Source organism: Saccostrea cucullata, unplaced genomic scaffold (genome assembly GCF_032062105.1).
Source record: "Saccostrea cucullata isolate Sc308-1 unplaced genomic scaffold, CSIRO_AGI_Scuc_v1 ctg6406, whole genome shotgun sequence".
Classification (NCBI taxonomy): domain Eukaryota; kingdom Metazoa; phylum Mollusca; class Bivalvia; order Ostreida; family Ostreidae; genus Saccostrea; species Saccostrea cuccullata.
In genome coordinates this window covers 1-19,610 of record NW_026929406.1, presented here as the reverse complement: position 1 = coordinate 19,610, position 19,610 = coordinate 1, and the positions used below count along the sequence as shown (strand labels likewise).

At 35.1% G+C, this 19,610-nt stretch overlaps 1 protein-coding gene across 1 annotated transcript; it reads right to left on the bottom strand.

Moving 5' to 3' along the window:
- Nucleotides 1–17,453: 17,453 nt before the first annotated feature.
- LOC134280774 (uncharacterized) lies at nt 17,454–19,568 on the bottom strand. The gene is made up of 3 exons (XM_062763231.1): nt 19,504–19,568; nt 18,202–18,420; nt 17,454–17,992 (listed from the first exon to the last, which is right to left on the bottom strand). Exons 1-3 carry the CDS (start codon nt 19,564–19,566, stop codon nt 17,483–17,485), a joined length of 792 nt encoding a protein of 263 aa, XP_062619215.1. The 5' UTR covers nt 19,567–19,568; the 3' UTR covers nt 17,454–17,482.
- Between the last annotated feature and the right edge of the window lie 42 nt (nt 19,569–19,610).

The window sequence follows — 19,610 nt, the reverse complement described above, 5'->3', positions numbered from 1 at the left end:
AGTGTTTTTAATTATGGAAATTGATATGCTTGGTAATATTGTGAAAAAATGATTATTCATGTTATTAATGAAAAAGGATTTAAAAAAAAAAAGGGATTGGCTATAAACTGGAGTTGGTTGGGCAAACAGAAACATTTTTTTCCCCCTTAATTAATAACACCATGTTCAGACTAAGATATTGACAAGTATAAAATATACATTTTTAAAAACATAACATTGTACCTTAATGTAAGCAGATGATCCGTAAGCTAGGACACTGTGTTAGAGGGCTGCAGTGGTACACCCTATTATAGATTGGCCTTTAGAGCATCTGTCAGCTCCATCCCAATACATGTACCCATTATTGTACCTCTTCTCAAGTTTCCATTTAACAGATATAAAATGTTCTATATTCTCTTTTATCTCGACTTCATGCGTCCACAAAAACAGGAATACCTATTCAAAAAATTTACACGTTGTACATCTGAGGAGCATTTACTGATTTGTCATGTTTATTCTTACATGTATGTAAAATTTTTTTTTTAAATGGAATATTCTTTAATCTGCATTAATATTTTATTATAGTCGATGATATTTGTGTTTAACAGGGGGGTCTAAGTTTCTCCAAGGGGGGGGGGGGTCCAAGGTAACATTTATCTTGCTATAGTATATGAATTTAATAATTTAATAAACTTGCAAATTACAGGGGGGGGGGGGGGAGGGGGTGTCCTGAGCTTCATATTTTAGCTGCTTAGGCACAAACATTAATGCAATAATTGATGAATACCACTGTTTTATGCAGAAGAAATTTATGAGTGAGGTATATGTGTATTACTTTTGTTGTAGTGTTCTAGTCAGTGAAATATTGAATTGTATGTAGATGGGAAAAATTCTATAGAGTGCTCAACACCTTGCATGATATTGCATCTCAGGTTAATTGTTTGGGTTACATGTATACATATAACAGTGTCTCAAATGATATGATATCTATACACATGACAGAGTACAACTGGATTATGTCATGTGAAGATCAACTGACAGTGATACACATATATACACCACTGTGGAATTTTATTTAGCGTGTGATTATAGTTATATAATCCAAGATTCCTCCGACTCTAAACCCTGCTTTTACATTGTGACTTGTGCATGTTACAATCAGATGTAAAAGCAGGAGTTCGAGTCAGAGAATCTCGGATTAATAGTTATAGTGCCCTTGCCCCTTTACCCCTGTTTGAATATTTATATTGCAAAGAATTGCCATGATTACGGAAGAAAAATGATATATTGAACTTAGAGACAAACCTGGGCAGATCAGACGAGAGTTGTCGTGGGCATGGTCTGATGGTCAGATGGTGGGTGGGATGATCATGGTGATGCGATTGTGATTCCTTCATTCGAGTGATTGTTGGCAGAGTAATTTCAGTATGACACACCTCAATATCGCCTTCTCTCAGTCAAGGAAGCCTTGTTGTACCGCTAAATAGATTTGATAGACGAAAACCCAAGATTTCTCCGCATTTCATGCTTTCCGAAACATCCGCTTTGTTTACAATGCCGAAAACGGCGGTAAGCGAGATAAGTCGTAAAATTTCACTGAGCTGGTTTTTGGTTCGATTTTAATGATATTTTAATCACAATTTATACTATTTTATATCAAGTATATCTATACAATAAGTTGCTCGGTAAAATTTAATCAAAAATCATCGAAAGATTTGAACGACATAACAAAAACGTAAAATTCATTTACGTCACTTGGAGTTGCGCGGTGGATTCAAAATCGTCAGTTCCATACTCCCTTAAAGCAACTAAGACTGAAAATCTCGATACACAGATACAATCTGACTTACAACCTTTTTGAAATGCACAGTCCCCCTTTTCTTATCTTTACTGTCACATGTACCTTTCTTCCCATCCCCTTGACAAACGATGGAATATCCTTCGGGTCTACCAAGTATTTATTAAAACGACTCTTCTGCCAAAAAATTCTCAGAAGAATTAATATATTACCAAAGGTTGTTTTCATCTTAATATCTGAATCATGCATGCTGACTAAATAATTTCAAAGATCTTTAATATGAAAAAAGTTCATATCACATGAGGGGACAATACATGACATTCTCTTATCATTTTCTTTTTCATGTGCATTGTTCATGCCTATAGATGTAAATTTGCCTTATCGTGAAAAAATTCTTACAAATTGAACATCGATTTCCTCCCAAGGCTTACTGTCTTTTGTACGTAACTAGAGGTGTCTCCATAGGATTAAATTGTCTGAAAGGTGGTTTGTAGGTTTTTTCAAGTGAGGATTTTCAGAGAAATAATTAATTCCTTAGCTCATTGTATCTTTACTTGAACAAGTGAATCTAGATCAATCAATTTACACGCTCCATATTCTGAATGCCTTTGATAGGTACTTTATATTCAAAGTGAATATGGTTTTGAATTCCCTCATATACCGGCATAGTTACTGATTGATCGTATGTTTTCACTATATGGAGACGCCACCACTTGCCAGTGGAGAGCTACAAATTTTATCCTGTACTCTGCAATAAGGGCCATTGAGCAGTGAGGGACCTTCTTCGTGCCAACACCTACTGCGACACAGGACGTCAATTTATACAATTTTATCCGAGGACCGGTCTCCACGTCCCGCAGTTGAATTTGACTCCTAACCGCACGAAGTAAGGAATCGATTCTTACGTCGCAGGTTCAAATCCCACTGTGGGACGTGGAAACCAGTCCTTCGAATGAGACCTTATAAACTGAGGTTCCGTGTCGCAGTAGATGCTAGCACGAAAAAGATCCCTAATTGCTCAATGGCCCTGGGTGCCGAGAATAGGTCCAAATTTGTAGTTCTCCACCGGCAAGCTAAGTGGTGGCGACTCCATATGAGTGAAAAATTCTGGAGTAGGACGTTAAACAACATACAATCAATCTATCAAGAGTAGACACTCGAACCACTGCGCCACGCGGGCGACGGCACAGTTTCTGTAACTGATTCATAATGACCTCCACCAGGTCTTGTCCACATTAAATGAAGACGTGAATTAGATTTACCAAAGTCATGTCCAATTGTTGCAGCCTCTAGTTGGTCAAGGTCATCACCAACTGTGACTAAAGTATTAACCCCCAAATTACTCCCCAAATAATTTGATAAAGCCAAACATGATTCCTGACCTGCAAAAGTTGTTTTATCTACATCATTCATTGGGTTTCTGTATGGGTTGAAGAAATGCATTCTAAACACGTGTAAATTTTGTTCAATATCTTGAATTTCTGTTTTGTAATTCTTGATGGAGGTCTCGATTTGCATAGAGGGAAAAGCTAATAGACCTAAAAGGCAATTTTCCATCACCCACTATTGGTTGCCGATAAAGCCTGTAGTTGACAAGATATTTTATCGTGCCTTGTAAGCTCAAGATCAGTCACATGTAACATTTGCAACTGAATCCTATTATAAATAACTTTATTAAAAGTTAACAGGATCTGAAATCTGAAAAATCTCAAGTTTAAAAAATATAAATGAATGCCTGTTAATACTCTTCTAATAAATGTGGAAAGCAATTGTTCAATTGTTTAAAAAAAAAAAGAAGATGGTTATCATATTTAAAAATAAATAATACTGAATAATTCAACAACCATCACCAGGATGTTAAAGAAAGATTGAAATTTGTTTTTAATGATGGGAATTGAACCAGTGTCTGTGACTATACACAACCAAAGAAAAGAAAATCATTTTCTTAGTGTAATTAATACAGGACAGATACCACCCTTTGGTCAATTTATATTACAATAAAGAGAGAGAGAGGATGTTCAACAATCTGAATAAGAAATCTTTAAAATTCTTTTATCTTATTTTCTTCAGATTATAAAAAGATGTAACTCTAAAAAACACCTCATTTATCAAAACATTGAAGGCTCAATAGATAGCATCAGTCTTTACAACATATGTAGTATTCTTAATCAATGGACAGGTCTTCACAAAATACGAATTTTCACTGAAGAACACTATGTCTTTCTTTAAACCAAAAAGTCATCTTTTCTCGCAGACAACCTTCAGTATTTAGACAATACTGCACAATGTCATCTGAAAGACCTGGCAGATTGGAAGATATATCGCTCATTCTGTTGTACAAGATTGCTTCAGAGGCCTGTCCTCGTCTCCCAGCTCTCCCTATCTCCTGCACATTCTGTACAAGAGATCGTAGAGGGCAGACACGAAAAACTCGTACTACGGAAAGAAGATCAGATCCCATACCTGCCACAGACGTACTCAATACAGAATGAAGAGGATGGTGACAGGAAAAGAAGCATTCTCCTCATTCAGCTTATGTTAAAGGGAATGCAAAATTTCCTTATAGATAAACAATAAAAGTTTAAGAAATACAAAGAATGTAGGTAGATAATAAACATGTTTTTTTCTCATTCCAATAAATAATTTTATATAAATTCATTACATTCACAATGTATTTTCCACCCATGTTTCTTTTTTTGACACACGGCTGAAGCAGTCTGCTGTTCTTTTAGCAGGCACTCTCTGAACTGTAGTAGAACCTGTTCTTAGGATTCTTAGTTGATGCCAGCTGATTGAAACTTTCGTTTATCTGGGTACTTTCAAGAAATGACAACTTTTCAGCATTCTTGGCATACTTGGTAAATATCTTCAATAAATTGTCAAAAAGAGCTTGATTTTGGAAATATCTTCCAAATGGTAGGTTTTTTGGCACATATGTGTCAGGGTTTTGAAGAAACCTGCACCATGGAACATTGCATCGCTTATGGTCACCAAACAAATGATTTGGAATGGCTTCAAGATCTTCATTCAGTCCATTTGGATTCTTCTTGTTTGTAGATAATGCATATGTGACGCACTTTTTGATGTGACTTCTCAATTTTTTTGTCTCTCTGTAAGGTGTGAAGTGTTTTTGTGAAGTTTTTCAATGTATGGTTTCTGTCACTAGATTTCTCTATGGTACTGTCAACTTCTCTCCTGATTCTAGCAATAGTTGTGGCATCATCGTCCATTGCAATTTTTCTCACTTCATACCCCTTTCCTTTGATGTCATTCAATATACTTACAGCTATAGCAGGCTCCATAGCCTTTGAGCTTCCGCCCGCACTTTTCCTGCAGTCATCCTCTGAGACACTACTGCCCGTCTTTGCTGCCACCTCACATTTTTACAGGGTTTGCTCATAACACTGTAGCCCACTACCTTCGTAGTGTTTAATCCAAACATAGATGCATGGCCTGGAATAAAAAAAATTATATTTATATGTTTGTACACTGATAAAATTATTTCATATCAATTCTGAATAAATATAATTAGATAAACTAATGACAAATTTATACAAGCCCGAGAGGCTGCTATAGTTCTTGCCACTGCCTCGTTTTTGCCACCCAGCAGCGAAAGACGGAGAAAGGTTATCACTATAAAATAATGGATGTTTTAAAGTTTTGAATCGGGCTTTTTTGTCAGCCTCTAAACTAGGAGAGCAGTAAAACATTTTTTTTTTAAAATAGCCTCATTACTTGTATTTAATGCATATGTTTCAGTTTATACCTTGATTGTTGAACTTCATCTTCCAAGGCAACGACACATGCTTCATCTGCAAGTTTTTCAATTGCATTCCCTGATTTTCTTTCCAATTTCTTTAAATTTCTTGAAGTTGTGCATGGTATATTTATCAAAGCAGCGATAGTTGATTATGTATTAATTCTGAAATTTAAAAAAAAAACGTAACAAAATAAATAAAATTTTCCATAAAAGTCACTACATACAATTTTACACAGATATACTGACTTTACAATATATGAAATGTATACTAGCCTACTCCTAATTTTGTATCGATATTAAAAGGTTCTTGGCCATCTTTTTCTGATTTTGCAATTTGCAACACTATTTTTATTTCTCCGCATTTGCAGCATTTGATGCAGAATATACTGGCTAAACCGTATTTTCTCTCCCCGACACAGGCAGCAATTTGCAGTGGTTGTGGTCATGATGTACACCTCTGTTGCATTATTTTTGAGAAATAATCTTATTCTATTATCCCTCTACCTTGTAGAATGTTGATACTGTCTGTGATATCTTTAATAATTTCTGTAGAATCGCATGTGGATTCGTCCTCAATTACCTGTAAAATATTTATATTGTGCGTTAGAAATACATCCTCAGATACAATGTTAATGCAGATTTACTATCACATATGTAAAACAATGTAAAAAGAGCAGTAAAACATTTAATTATTCTTAATCAATTGAAAGGTCTTCACAAAATACGAATTTTCACTGAAGAACATTCTGTCTTTCTTTAACCAAAAAGACATCTTTTCTCGCAGACCTTCAGTATTTAGACAATACTGCACAACGTCATCTGAAAGACCATAGCAGGTAAGAAAGATATATCACTCTCTCTTTAGTACAAGATGGCTTCAGAGGCCTGTCCTCGTCTCCCAGCTCTCCCCATATCCTGCACATACTGTACAAGAGATTGAAGAGGACATACAAGAATAACTCGTGCTGCAGAAAGAAGATCAGATCCCATACCTGCCACAGACGTACTCAATACAGAATGAAGAGGATGGTGACAGAAAAAGAAGCATGCTCCTCATTCAGCTTATCTTATCACAAAGGGGATGTAAAATTTCCTTATAGATAGACAATAAAATTTAAAAAATACAAAAGAATGTAGTTAGATAATAAACATGTTTTCTCCAAATAAATAATTTTTATGTTAATTCATTACCTTCACAATGTATTGTTCACCCATGTTTTTTTTTGACACACTGCTGAAACCGTTCTATGGCAGGTACTCTCTGAACTGGAGTAGAACCTGTTCTTGGATTCTTCTTAGTTGATACCAGCTGATTGAAACTTTCGTTTATTTGGGTGCTTTCAAGAAAAGACAACTTTTCAGCATTCTTAGCATACTGTGTAATCTTCAATAAATTGTCAAAAAAGCTTGATTTTGGAGATATCTTCCAAATGGTAGGTTTTTTGGCACATATGTGTCAGGGTTTTGAAGAAACCTGCACCATGAAATATTGCATCGCTTATGGTCACCAAATACATGTAAATGATTTGGAATGGCTTCAAGATTTTCCTTCAATCAATTTGGATTTTCTTATTTGTAGATAATACAGATATGAAACACTTCTTGATGTGACTTATCCTTGTTGAACTTAGTGACTTCTGAATTTCTTTGTCTTTCTTTTAGGTGTGAAGTGTTTTTGTGAAGTTTTTCAATGTATGGTTTTTGTCACTAGATTTCTCTATGGTACTGTCAACTTCTCTCCTGATTTTAGCAATAGTTGTGGCATCATCGTCCATTGCAATTTTTCTCACTTCATACCCCTTTCCTTTGATGCCATTCAACATACTTACAGCCATAGTAGGCTCCATAGCTTTTGAGCTACCGCCCGAGCTTTTCCTGCAGTCATACTCTAAGAAACTTCTTTGCTGCCACCTCACATTTTTACAGGGTTTGCTCATAACACTGTAGCCCACTACCTTCGTCGTGTTTAATCCAAACATAGATGCATGGCCTGGAATTAAAAAAAATACATTTATATGTTCGTACACTGATTAAATTATTTCATATCAATTCTGAATAAATATAATTAGATAAACTAATAACAAATTTATACAAACCTGAGAGGCTGCTATAGTTCTTGCCACTGCCTCGTTTTTTTGCCAACCAGCAGAGAAAGACGGCGAAAGGTTATCACTATGAAATAATGGATGTTTTAAAGTTTTGAATCGGGCTTTTTTGTCAGCCTCAAAATTAGGAGAGCAGTAAAAGATTTTTTTTTAAATAGCCTCATTACTTGTATAATTTTCTACATATGATCCAGTTTATTCCTATTGTTGAACGTCATCTTCCAAGGCAACGACACATGCTTCATTTGCAAGTTTTTCAATTGCATTCCCTGATTTTCTTTCCAATTTCTTTAAAGTTCTTAAATTATCAAAGCAAATATAGAGGCGATAGTTGATTCACTTATCCCAGCATGTATTAGTTCTGAATTTTTTTTTAAAAACGTAATAAAATAAATAAAACTTTCCATATAAGTCACTACATGCAAATTTACACATATATACTAACTTTACAATATGTGAAATGTATACTAGCCTACTCCTAATTTTGTATCGATATTAAAAGGTTCTTGGCCATCTTTTTCTGATTTTGCAATTTGCAACACTATTTTTATTTCTCCGCATTTGCAGCATTTGATGCAGAATATACTGGCTAAACCGTATTTTCTCTCCCCGACACAGGCAGCAATTTGCAGTGGTTGTGGACATGATGTACACCTCTGTTGCATCATTTTTGAGAAATAATCTTATTCTATTATCCCTCTACCTTGTAGAATGTTGATATTGTCTGTGATATCTTTAATAATTTCTGTAGAATCGCATGTGGATTCGTCCTCAATTACCTGTAAAATATTTATATTGTGCTTTAGAAATACATCCTCAGATACAATGTTAATGCAGATTTACTATCACATATGTAAAGCAATATAAAAAAAGCATTAAAACATTTAATTATTCTCAATCAATGGAAAGGTCTTCACAAAATACGCATTTTCAGTGAAGAACATTCTGTCTTTCTTTAACCAAAAAGACATCTTTTCTCGCAGACAACCTTCAGTATTTAGACAATACTGCACAATGTCATCTGAAAGACCTGGCAGGTAAGAAAGATATATCACTCTCTCTATTGTACAAGATGGCTTCAGAGGCCTGTCCTCGTCTCCCAGCTCTCCCCATCTCCTGCACATACTGTACAAGAGATTGAAGAGGACATACAAGACTAACTCGTGCTGCAGAAAGAACATACCTGCCACAGACGTACTCAATACAGAATGAAGAGGATGGTGACAGGAAAAGAAGCATGCTCCTCATTCAGCTTATCACAAAGGGGATGTAAAATTTCCTTATAGATAGACAATAAAATTTAAAAAATACAAAAGAATGTAGTTAGATAATAAACATGTTTTCTCCCAATAAATAATTTTATGTTGATTCATTACCTTCACAATGTATTGTTCACCCATGTTTTTTGACACACTGCTGAAACCGTTCTATGGCAGGTACTCTCTGAACTGGAGTAGAACCTGTTCTTGGATTCTTAGTTGATACAAGCTGATTGAAACTTTCGTTTATTTGGGTGCTTTCAAGAAAAGACAACTTTTCAGCATTCTTAGCATGCTGTGTAAATATCTTCAATAAATTGTCAAAAAAGCTTGATTTTGGAGATATCTTCCAAATGGTAGGCTTTTTGGCACATATGTGTCAGGGCTTTGAAGAAACCTGCACCATGAAATATTGCATCGCTTATGGTCACCAAATACATGTAAATGATTTGGAATGGCTTCCAAGATTTCCTTCAATCCATTTGGATTTTCTTATTTGTAGATAATACAGATATGAAACACTTCTTGATGTGACTTATCCTTGTTGAACTTAGTGACTTCTGAATTTCTTTGTCTTTCTGTAAGGTGTGAAGTGTGTTTGTGAAGTTTTTCACTGTATGGTTTCTGTCACTAGATTTTTCTATGGTACTGTCAACTTCTCTCCTGATTCTAGCAATAATTGTGGCATCATCGTCCATTATAATTTTTCTCACTTCATCCCCCTTTGATGCCATTGAATATATTTACAGCCATAGCTGGCTCCATAGCTTTTGAGCTACCTCCCCAGCTTTCCCTGCAGTCATGTTCTTGGACAGTCCGACACTACTGCCTGTTGTCACATCACATTTATACAGGTTTTGCTCATAACACTGTAGCCCACTGCCTTCTCAGTGTTAAATCCAAACATAGATGCATGACCTGGAATAAAAAAAATTATATTTATATGTTTGTACACTGGTAAAATTATTTCATATCAATTAAGAATACGTATAATTAGATAAACTAATAACAAATTTATACAGACCCGAGAGGCTGCTATAGTTCTTGCCATTGCCACGTTTTTGCCAACCAGCATCGAAGGACAGAGAAAGCCTATCACTATATAATAATGGATGTTTTAAAGTTTTGAATAAGGCTTTTTTGTCAGCCTCTAAATTAGGAGAGCAATCAAACAGATTTTAAAAAATAGCCTTATTACTTGTATTTTATGCATATGTTTCAGTTTATACCTTGATTGTTGAATTCATCTTCCAAGACAACGACACATGCTTCATTTGCAAGTTTTTCAATTGTATTCCCTGCTTTTCTTTCCAATTTCTTCAAATTTCTTGAAGTTGTGCATGGTATATTAATCAAAGCAATTATAAAGGCAATAGTTGATTCACCTACCCCAGCATGTAATAATGCTGAAAAATAAAAAATAAAAAACTTAACAAAATAAACATTTTCATCAACTTTGCATAAGAGTCACAACATACAATTCTATACAGATATACTGAATTTACAATATATAAAATGTATACAAACACCACACACACACACTCTCTCTCACGAAACGTACTTTTTTTTTTAATAGGATACACATGAAGATGGAAAAGTAATGTTAAAACATAGTTTGTTATGAATTAATTTTAAAAATTGATCTTGAACTACCGTAAATCTGGAAATTTTTGCTGTAGATAAATTTTTAGCAAATTTGCAAATTCATTGTATTCGCAAAAATATTTGTCTTAAAAATAATTCAACAATAAGAAAATGTAAACAAAGTAATGGTCATTTTGAAACGTAAAAAATATAATCAACAGCATTTTGACCCAGATTCGCAAAATAAAATCAACGTAAAAATTTCCAGATTTACGGTATACATGTTTACATGTAAACATCTTTTGGAAAATTTCTACATTACATTAGGTTGCGTCACCCATTATATTTTTAGATTAAACACCACTCGGCACACCTCGGCCGATTCGTGCTTCATCTGCATTTAGCCAAGGTTTGTCAAATAGTATAGCATGCACATGCTGCAGTGTGATGTGTATTGAAAAAAAATCATTTTTGTGTTATAATTGGATTAAATTTCATGAAGTTCATAGGACATATGACAGTCGGTAAGTACAAGTTTAAGTATAAATTGGGGTAAAATGAACCGAAATGCAAAATTTAGATTAGGTTAATGTTCAAAGATCATCGCATGCTAGTTAGAATAATCTAACTGTGTCTCGGTACAGGCCCTCACCACAGTTAGAATACGTCCCATATACTTGCAATGTAGTAAATCGGAGCGGATCCGCTCCGAAACGATTTTGAAGAATATAAAATGATTTGCACTGGGAATTACCAAAATAATCAAAACAAACCTTTTTGAGATTGCTTATGCCTTTTATCCCAAAAAATAATCCATATAAATACGAAAATCCAATTAATTTTCTCAACGTTTTTCTCTCGATTCAAATTACCTGTCATGTTTACATTCGGAACTCTCTAGATTGTTCCTAGTAAATGCACTATGCGAGTTATCGCCCGTGTTTCTTTTGCTACATTACGAATACACGGAACGAATTCTATCGTTAAACCGGGTCCGTAGGACAATATCATTTTAACGATAGAACATTCTATCTAATCGCATGCCACAGTATAGTCGGATTTCACATTGTGAAGTTATCCCCCGTTGTCGATGTGACATTCAGTTACAGGTGCAGATCCAGATTTTTTTCAGGAGGGGGGAGGGGGGTTCACACCTCAGTCAAAAAAATGTCAGCCCAGAATTTTCTCACAAGCAAAGACAAAAAACTGAAAACAAAATAAAAACAATGATAGTGGGGTCGTGGGGTCAATGTTTTCTAAGGGGGATGATGTCCAAAGTAATTTTTTATTTTCTTCAGTATATAGTCTTATTTAAATAAGAAAGCAAACTTTAGGGGGAGGGGGGGTCCAATCTCCCTAGCCACTCCCTGTTCGTGAAATTGCAATTGATCTTGTGACTCCAAAATAGAATTTTTTTTCCATTTGACTATATATATACATATTTTGTTTCTTGTGTTTATAAAAAATGTCTGACTGTTTGTCTGCAGAAATTTTATCAGTAATTTGGCTTAAATTTTTGATCAGTAGGTGCTAGGGTTTTCATGCTTAACATGTGTATTCATTGTAAACTTTCAACAGGTATAAATATGTTTGACCTTAGCCCTAGAACCCACTTAAAAAAAGAAATTAACCTTGGCAATTAACTTTTGAACAGGAAGTACTAGGAATTTCTTTATATTTCACATATGTATTCCTTGTGACAAGACTTTCTTTTTAACCAACAATTTTAACCCTCTGACCTTGACCTTTGAGTTTGACACACATTTGAGAAACTTCAACCTTTGCCATAAGCTGCCATACATGGGCATCAGTGTTTAATAAACACATCTTGTCTTCATTACTTTTAAGTGGCGGTGTCTCCATATGAGGGAAAAATTCCCGAGAGAGATGTTTTCACAACAAACAAGCAAATTACTAAAAATAACATAAAACATGAACATGTTGGTTGTATCTCTTGTTCTCCCTTGAATCAGAAATGATTACATAAATATTTTAAAAATAATTACATGTATTATAAGATTTGAAAAGGTTGTGCATCTTAAAATTGACTAAGTTCTGTGGTTGAATTAGCTATAAAAGTTTACTAGCTTTATTTTGCAACTTAAAACAGCTTGATTAACTATTTTCAATGATACTGTTTTCTAAAATGTTCAGTTTTTTCAACAATGGATACATATGTCATACATTTTCAGTTTCTCAAAAAATTGCATAAAAAAAGCTTTTCAAATACTGTAACCATGGTAACCTTTAAAAAATACATGTGAATCCTATGTTTTTAGCTCATTTGAGCTTTTCAGGGTTTTTTTAATCATATTACGTCTGTCGTCCATTTGTTTGTATGGAAACTTTACATATTTAACTCCTCTACAACCACTGGGCCAATTTTAACCGATTCACATTGAAATCAGTATATGTACATCTGTATGTCAGTCTTAGGGGTGGGACGATACACAGATCTTGCGATACGATACGTATCTCGATATATTGGCACGATACGATACGTATCTCGATATTACGATAAATCATTAAACTATTAAAAATTAGTATTTTATTTCTTCTTTTTTTTGTCTTGACATTAACACATGATAAATTATAAAACTATTCAAAAGAATTAGTATTTTATTTAAATTTTGTCTTGACATTAACTCAAAAAATTATTCTATACTAAATCATGTGTGCTATGAAATTAATACTTGAAGTTCATCAACTTCATTGACTAAAACTTTACAAAAACAATAGTACAGGACAATTGTACATATTACCAAATTTCTATCAACAAGTTGTTTATAAATGGTTGTGTAGTTTTACTAGTTTATCAACGAACACTGACTAAAATTCATATTTAAAAAATCACATTTACATTATTATTGATTGCTGAAAGTCCGTAGCCAAGTTGAGATTACAAAAAAAAAGTATGAATGGACTATAACAATAATATCAAATGTTCTGGAAACGATGCTTTTCTGTGTATAGCACGCTTTGTACACTTGTCCAATCTTCCGAGGCTGCTTTAAAGTGAAAACATATTACCCCTAATCAACGGCTTATTAGTTCTAAAGTGTGTTTTCAATATCAGCACAATCTCTTCGCTTCGTACAGGCCGCCATTTTCAAGGACAGGTACTTTCATTTTCAACTTTTGGATAAGTCGTTCGTGTATCGTTTCGTACCGATATTTGAATGCTTGTATCGTAAACCGTATCTTAGAGGAAAATATCGGTATGTATCGGTGTATCGGTATATCGTCCCACCCCTAGTCAGTCTGTCAATTTAACCTTGGTCATCACAGTCATATCTATTGAATGAGAAGAGACGAGGCATTGGTATTAAACATATGTATAATTAGTATTTACCTGTGACAATGCCATGAATTTTTTACCCTTGACCTTGAAGTTTGACCTACTTGCAAAAAAATTACATTGTTTTAAATTCATCATTTTGAAAGAATTCATATTATACATGCATGTATATTATTACCTATGATAAGACCTTTCAAAACAAATCATAAATCTGTGACCTTGACCTTGAAGCTTAACCTACTTTTCAAAATGTTGCATTTGCTTATAACTTTGGATTGAGAAGAGATATGACTTTCACATTTGACATGCACAATACTCGTAAGAATTCAAGATGTTTCCCAGCATGCTATGATTTTTTACCCTATGATGTTGATGTTTTACCTAATTTTCAAAATATTTAACTCTCCTAAAAGATGATCAGGCTACTGATTTGACCCCCCGGTTTCGGAATTTTGATTTTGCCCCGAGGGGTCAAATGGGGGTCGAAAAATGACGTTTTTTATGCAAAAAGCCCCGTCTTCCCTGAACTCCTCTTACACTTTACACAGTAGCCTAATCATCTTTTGGGAGATGGTTGGGGGTGTCATGTAGATGTGCAGTAAGGTTTCGGAATTTTGATTTTGCCCCGAGGGGTCAAATGGGGGTCGAAAAAGAACGTTTTTTATGCAAAAAGCCCCGTCTTCCCTGAACTCCTCTTACATTTTACACAGTAGCCTAATCATCTTTTGGGAGATGGTTGGTGGTGTCATGTAGATGTGCAGTAAGGTTTCAGAATGTTGATTTTGCCCCGGGGGGTCAAATGGGGGTCGAAAAATGACGTTTTTTTATGCAAAAAGCCCCGTCTTTCCTGAACTCCTCTTACATTTTACACAGTAGCGTGTCATGTAGATGTGCAGTAAGGTTTCGGAATTTTGATTTTGCCCCGGGGGGTCAAATGGGGGTCGAAAACTGACATTTTCTATGCGAAAAGCCCCGTCTTCCCTGAACTTCTCTTACATTTTACACAGTAGGCTAATCATCTTTTGGGAGATGGTTTGTAGTGTCATGTAGATGTGCAGTAAGGTTTCGGAATTTTGATTTTGCCCCGGGGGGTCAAATGGGGGTCGAAAAATGACGTTTTTTATGCAAAAAGCCCCGTCTTCCCTGAACTCCTCTTACATTTTACACAGTAGCCTAATCATCTTTTGGGAGATGGTTGGTGGTGTCAAGTAGATGTGCAGTAAGGTTTTGGAATTTTGATTTTGCCCCGTTCTCCCATGGTTGGGAGATGTTTCCCAGCATGCTATGATTTTTTACCCTATGATGTTGATGTTTTACCTAATTTTCAAAATATTTAACTCTCCTAAAAGATGATCAGGCCACTGATTTGACCCCCCGGGGCAAAATCAAAATTCTGAAACCTTACTGCAAATCTACATGACACCACCAACCATCTCCCAAAAGATGATTAGGCTGCTGAGTAAAATGTAGAAGGAGTTCACGGAAGACGGGGCTTTTTAGCATAAAAAACGTCATTTTTCGACCCCCATTTGACCCCCCGGGGCAAAATCAAAATACCGAAACCTTACTGCACATCTACAGAATGTGTCTAAAATTAGGGAGTGAAAGGTAGTTGATTGACCAATGCTAGAAAGTGGAGAAAAACTGCCCAAAAGTGCGCAAAAAGTATTGCGCCGTAAATTGCACCTTTTTTGCATATGGGAATCTGTAGCGTTATGGTCAAAGACAAATACGTATATAAAACCATAACGCTGCAGATCTGCCGCTACATGGTCACCTGAGCATATTATGCTCAATTTGATGAATACATGTATTTTGTAAATTATTGAATTATATTGACTTTTTCCTTGGTAAAGCCCAATATGAAGAAGTGTGCATTTAGAGGCAAACACCTTAGTGCGGGTATTACTGTCTCATGACAGCATCTAGTTTTTGTTGCTACCGAAATTAAAGTTTACGTCCGTTCACAATGGTTACGACTGATTACTCTTTACTGCATAGTTTGCCTTTTGCAGTGAAGATGGCGGGGAATAAGGCACCAAAAGGGACTTTAGGAGCGTTTGGGGAACATCTGTGACGTTTCCCGTTACAATTAGCCCTAGTTTACAATGCAATGAACCATCAAAGAAGAAAGTACAGTTTGGGCAAAAATATGCCCGGTCCAGGAAATCAACTAAAATACAATATAAACTATTACAGTATATCTAATTTATAAAAATAGTAATTTTAAATTCATATCTTTTAAAACGCCTGAAATATAATTCTTCAAAGTACAGTACTGATATTTTGACGTCGCCCTTTTTAAAGCGAAATCAGACACCAAAGGATTTCACTTCATACTAATGATTTACCAAAATGAATGTTTGCGTGACGTGCTTTAGTGTACCATTAAGTAAAATGTTTATAAGAATTAATTATAGATATTTTATGATTATTATAAAATCACCAACTTGATCTAACCAATGGAAATCAAAGGTCAAAGGTCAATTAAGTGCCTAACTTTAACCATGTTTTGGACGCTTTTAATTTTTTTGATGAGTTTTACTGCAATGGATGTTTGAAATGGTAATTATTAAAATATTCACTGAAGCTAGGTTATTATAATGATCTACATTCAGTTGAGAAAAATCTTTTTCAGATATGTATACATATAAGTTCTGGGTTGCTAAGCAATAAAAAAAAAGTTAACCTCGCTGTTGTTCAATCATCATTAACACAATTTCTCCTTCCAAGATTTACTAAGTTATTTAAGACATGGCATCATAATAATGCAGTGAACTTAAAAATATATTGCCAATGAGCATTAAATTATACATTTATACATTTTTTTTAAAATCAATCACTATTCGTAATCTTCACTTTTTATGGGGCTTATATTTTTTGTCCTGTCTGCTTATCTGTTTGTCTGTTTACCCGTTTTCCTGTCTGCCTTTTGTCAACTTTAACCTTCGCCATAACTTTTGAACCATGATAGATAGAGACTTCATATTTGGTATGCATACACCACTAATTAAACTCTTTCACATGACACCAAGGTTGATGACCATGTGACCTAGACTGTGACCTATTTAACTATGTGCTAAAAATAGCTTTTTTGACGTTTGCCATATTTTTTTAACCATAGAAGATAGAGACTTCATATTTGGTATGCATACTCAACTGATTAAGTTCTTTCAAATGTGAATGACCTTAACTGTGACCTGTATGTTAAAAAATAACTTTTTCGAACTTTGTTGATGCTGGTCGCATAGTGTTTTACAAACACATCTTGTTTTCATTTATATTTTAGTAAGTCATTGCCAGGGTAACTCAAAATTATTTTATTGTTAATGAACACGTACACTGGTATAGTAAACCATACACTTGTAGGAATATTGCTTTATGGCTGATGTAAAACACATAAATAATTTTTTGACAAATATAGAAATAGTATATTCACAATTCATTTGTCAATTTCATCTTTCAGAATGATAATCATTTAAAAAATAATTATTCATTTTAGCTGCTTGGTAATACATGTAAGTTAACAAAGTGACTCGCTGAGGAAGTATCAACAAACTGAGAAACAACATTGTATCATTATGCAAGAATGAAATGTAATTGTAGATATAGAGAAGTCTGTCTCTTTCGAGCTCAGGCACAACCGTACAGTTTTATGTAACTGATCTCTTTCTATCTGTAATGCTTCCTCGTTTTCTATCACTCTTCCAAACCATTGTCATCACCATCACTATCCGATTCATCTATAATGTCCTGGATGTCAGAGGCGTCCTCCAGTGTTGTAGTCCAGTTACGAACCCCTTTCACCAACTCCTGATGACGCCCGAAAGAGAGGTACCATACAATACTGGTTACATGACCACACATTCCAACAACTCTAGTCCCAGCTTTACATTTGCAGTACCACCCATCCACCACTCCATCACTGAAACTAACCCAGCATCTGTACTGTTTAGCAGCTATATGTCTGCTTTGAATCTTAGCACTAACTAACCCAGGAATGTCATCACTAATGCAGATTTCAAATCCACCATCTTCATCAATGTGCTCTTTAGCATAGGAATGGGCCATGCGAAGTTGATATACTCCAAGAGTAAGTTGGCGCAATTCAGTCTCTTCATAGCATGGGAAATCTGGGGCAACATTCTCTGCATCAACTTTAGTCCAACGCATCCCTCTTCTGTCAAGTCCCTCAGTTTCCACGCGTTCCTGTAAATGCAAAAAGGTTATTGTGCAAGTTAAAGTCTTTTACTAATTCAGAGCAATAGGAAATAGAAACATTCAACTCTTTTTTTATTTCATCAACTAGATATAACTATTTTAATGTTTAGTTCAGAGTAAGTTTTGTCCTTGACCTAAAGACAACAATGAACATGCCACATATGCATCATTATAAAACTACGAAAATATATATTTACTTGTAATGTGTTGACTCTTTCTGAAAGGTGAAGCATTTTTGCAGCAAGTTGTTTGTCCTCATCGGATGACACACTAAGTGGTGGCCTGTACTTATTGCACAGTGCCGCCACAATTCTCACATAGTCACCAATAAATGGGATTTGCGAGTTTGGTAACGTTTTAGCTAAATACTGCCACTGTTTCAGTCGCCCATTTGTTGCTTCTACAATCCAACGAACCTGAAAAATAAACAAGAGGCCCATGGGCCACATCGCTCACCTGAGCACTGTGGCTAGGAAAAAGCAGAATTGGTTTATACTCGAAAAGCTTAAATCCAAAAGTAGTCTGATGACCAATCATGGCTTTGCTATTCTTGAGAAGATTTTTAAAGAATTTTCCTATATATTTCTCTGTAAAACTTTGATCGGCCATTCTGGCCCCGCCCTACCCCTGGGGGTCATGATTTGAACAAATTTGAATCTACACTACCTGAGCATGCTTCCATATAAATATGATCAATTATGGCTTTGCTATTCTTGAGAAGAAGATTTTTAAAGAATTTTCCTATATATTTCTATGTAAAACTTTGGTCGGCCATTTTTGGCCCCGCCCTACCCCTGGGGGGTCATGATTTGAACAAACTTGAATCTACACTACCTGAGGATGCTTCCATATAAATATGATCAATTATGGCTTTGTTGTTCTTGAGGAGAAGATTTTTAAAGAAATTTCCTATATATTTCTATGTAAAACTTTGGTCGGCCATTTTGGCCCCACCCTACCCCCGGGGGTCATGATTTGAACAAACTTGAATCTACACTACCGGAGGATGTTTCCCCATAAGTTTCATCTTTCCTGGCACAGTGGTTCTTGAGAAGAAGATTTTTAAAACATGCTACCAAATTTTCATTAATTCCCAATTATCTCCCCTTGAATTAGGGCGTGGCCCTTCATTTGAATAAACTTGAATCCCCTTCACCCAAGGATACTTTGTGGCAAGTTTGGTTGAAATTGGCCCAGCGGTTCATGAGAAGAAGTCGAAAATGTGAAAAGTTTACAACTGACGGACAGACAGACGGACAGACAGACAGACGGACGCCGGACAAAATGTGATCAGAAAAGCTCACTTGAGCCTTCGGCTCAGGTGAGCTAAAAATAGAATGCTTATAAACGTACAACAGTTTTCTTCTATTTCTGCTCAATCTATAATTATATTATTGTATTTCATATGCAAAGTAATAATTATGTTATAGCTAATTGGTAAAAATATTACTCTAAATACAATGTAAATATATTTACATTAAAAGAAAATACTATAATACCTTTGTCACGACTCGAGACAAGTTAGAATCAGATGTGGAGAGCTGCTTGGATCCCCTTTTCATGAAAGCAGGCATCTCCATCCTGATTCCAATGTCTTTCAACAAAT

Coding starts and splice junctions, on each gene's coding strand:
- LOC134280774 (XM_062763231.1), bottom strand. CDS start 19,566: ATGAAAAGGGGATCCAAGCAGCTCTCCACATCTGATTCTAACTTGTCT. Junction 18,421..19,503: donor TGTCTCGAGTCGTGACAAAG/GTATTATAGTAT, acceptor TTTATTTTTCAG/GTTCGTTGGATTGTAGAAGC. Junction 17,993..18,201: donor AAAGAGTCAACACATTACAA/GTAAATATATAT, acceptor TTGCATTTACAG/GAACGCGTGGAAACTGAGGG.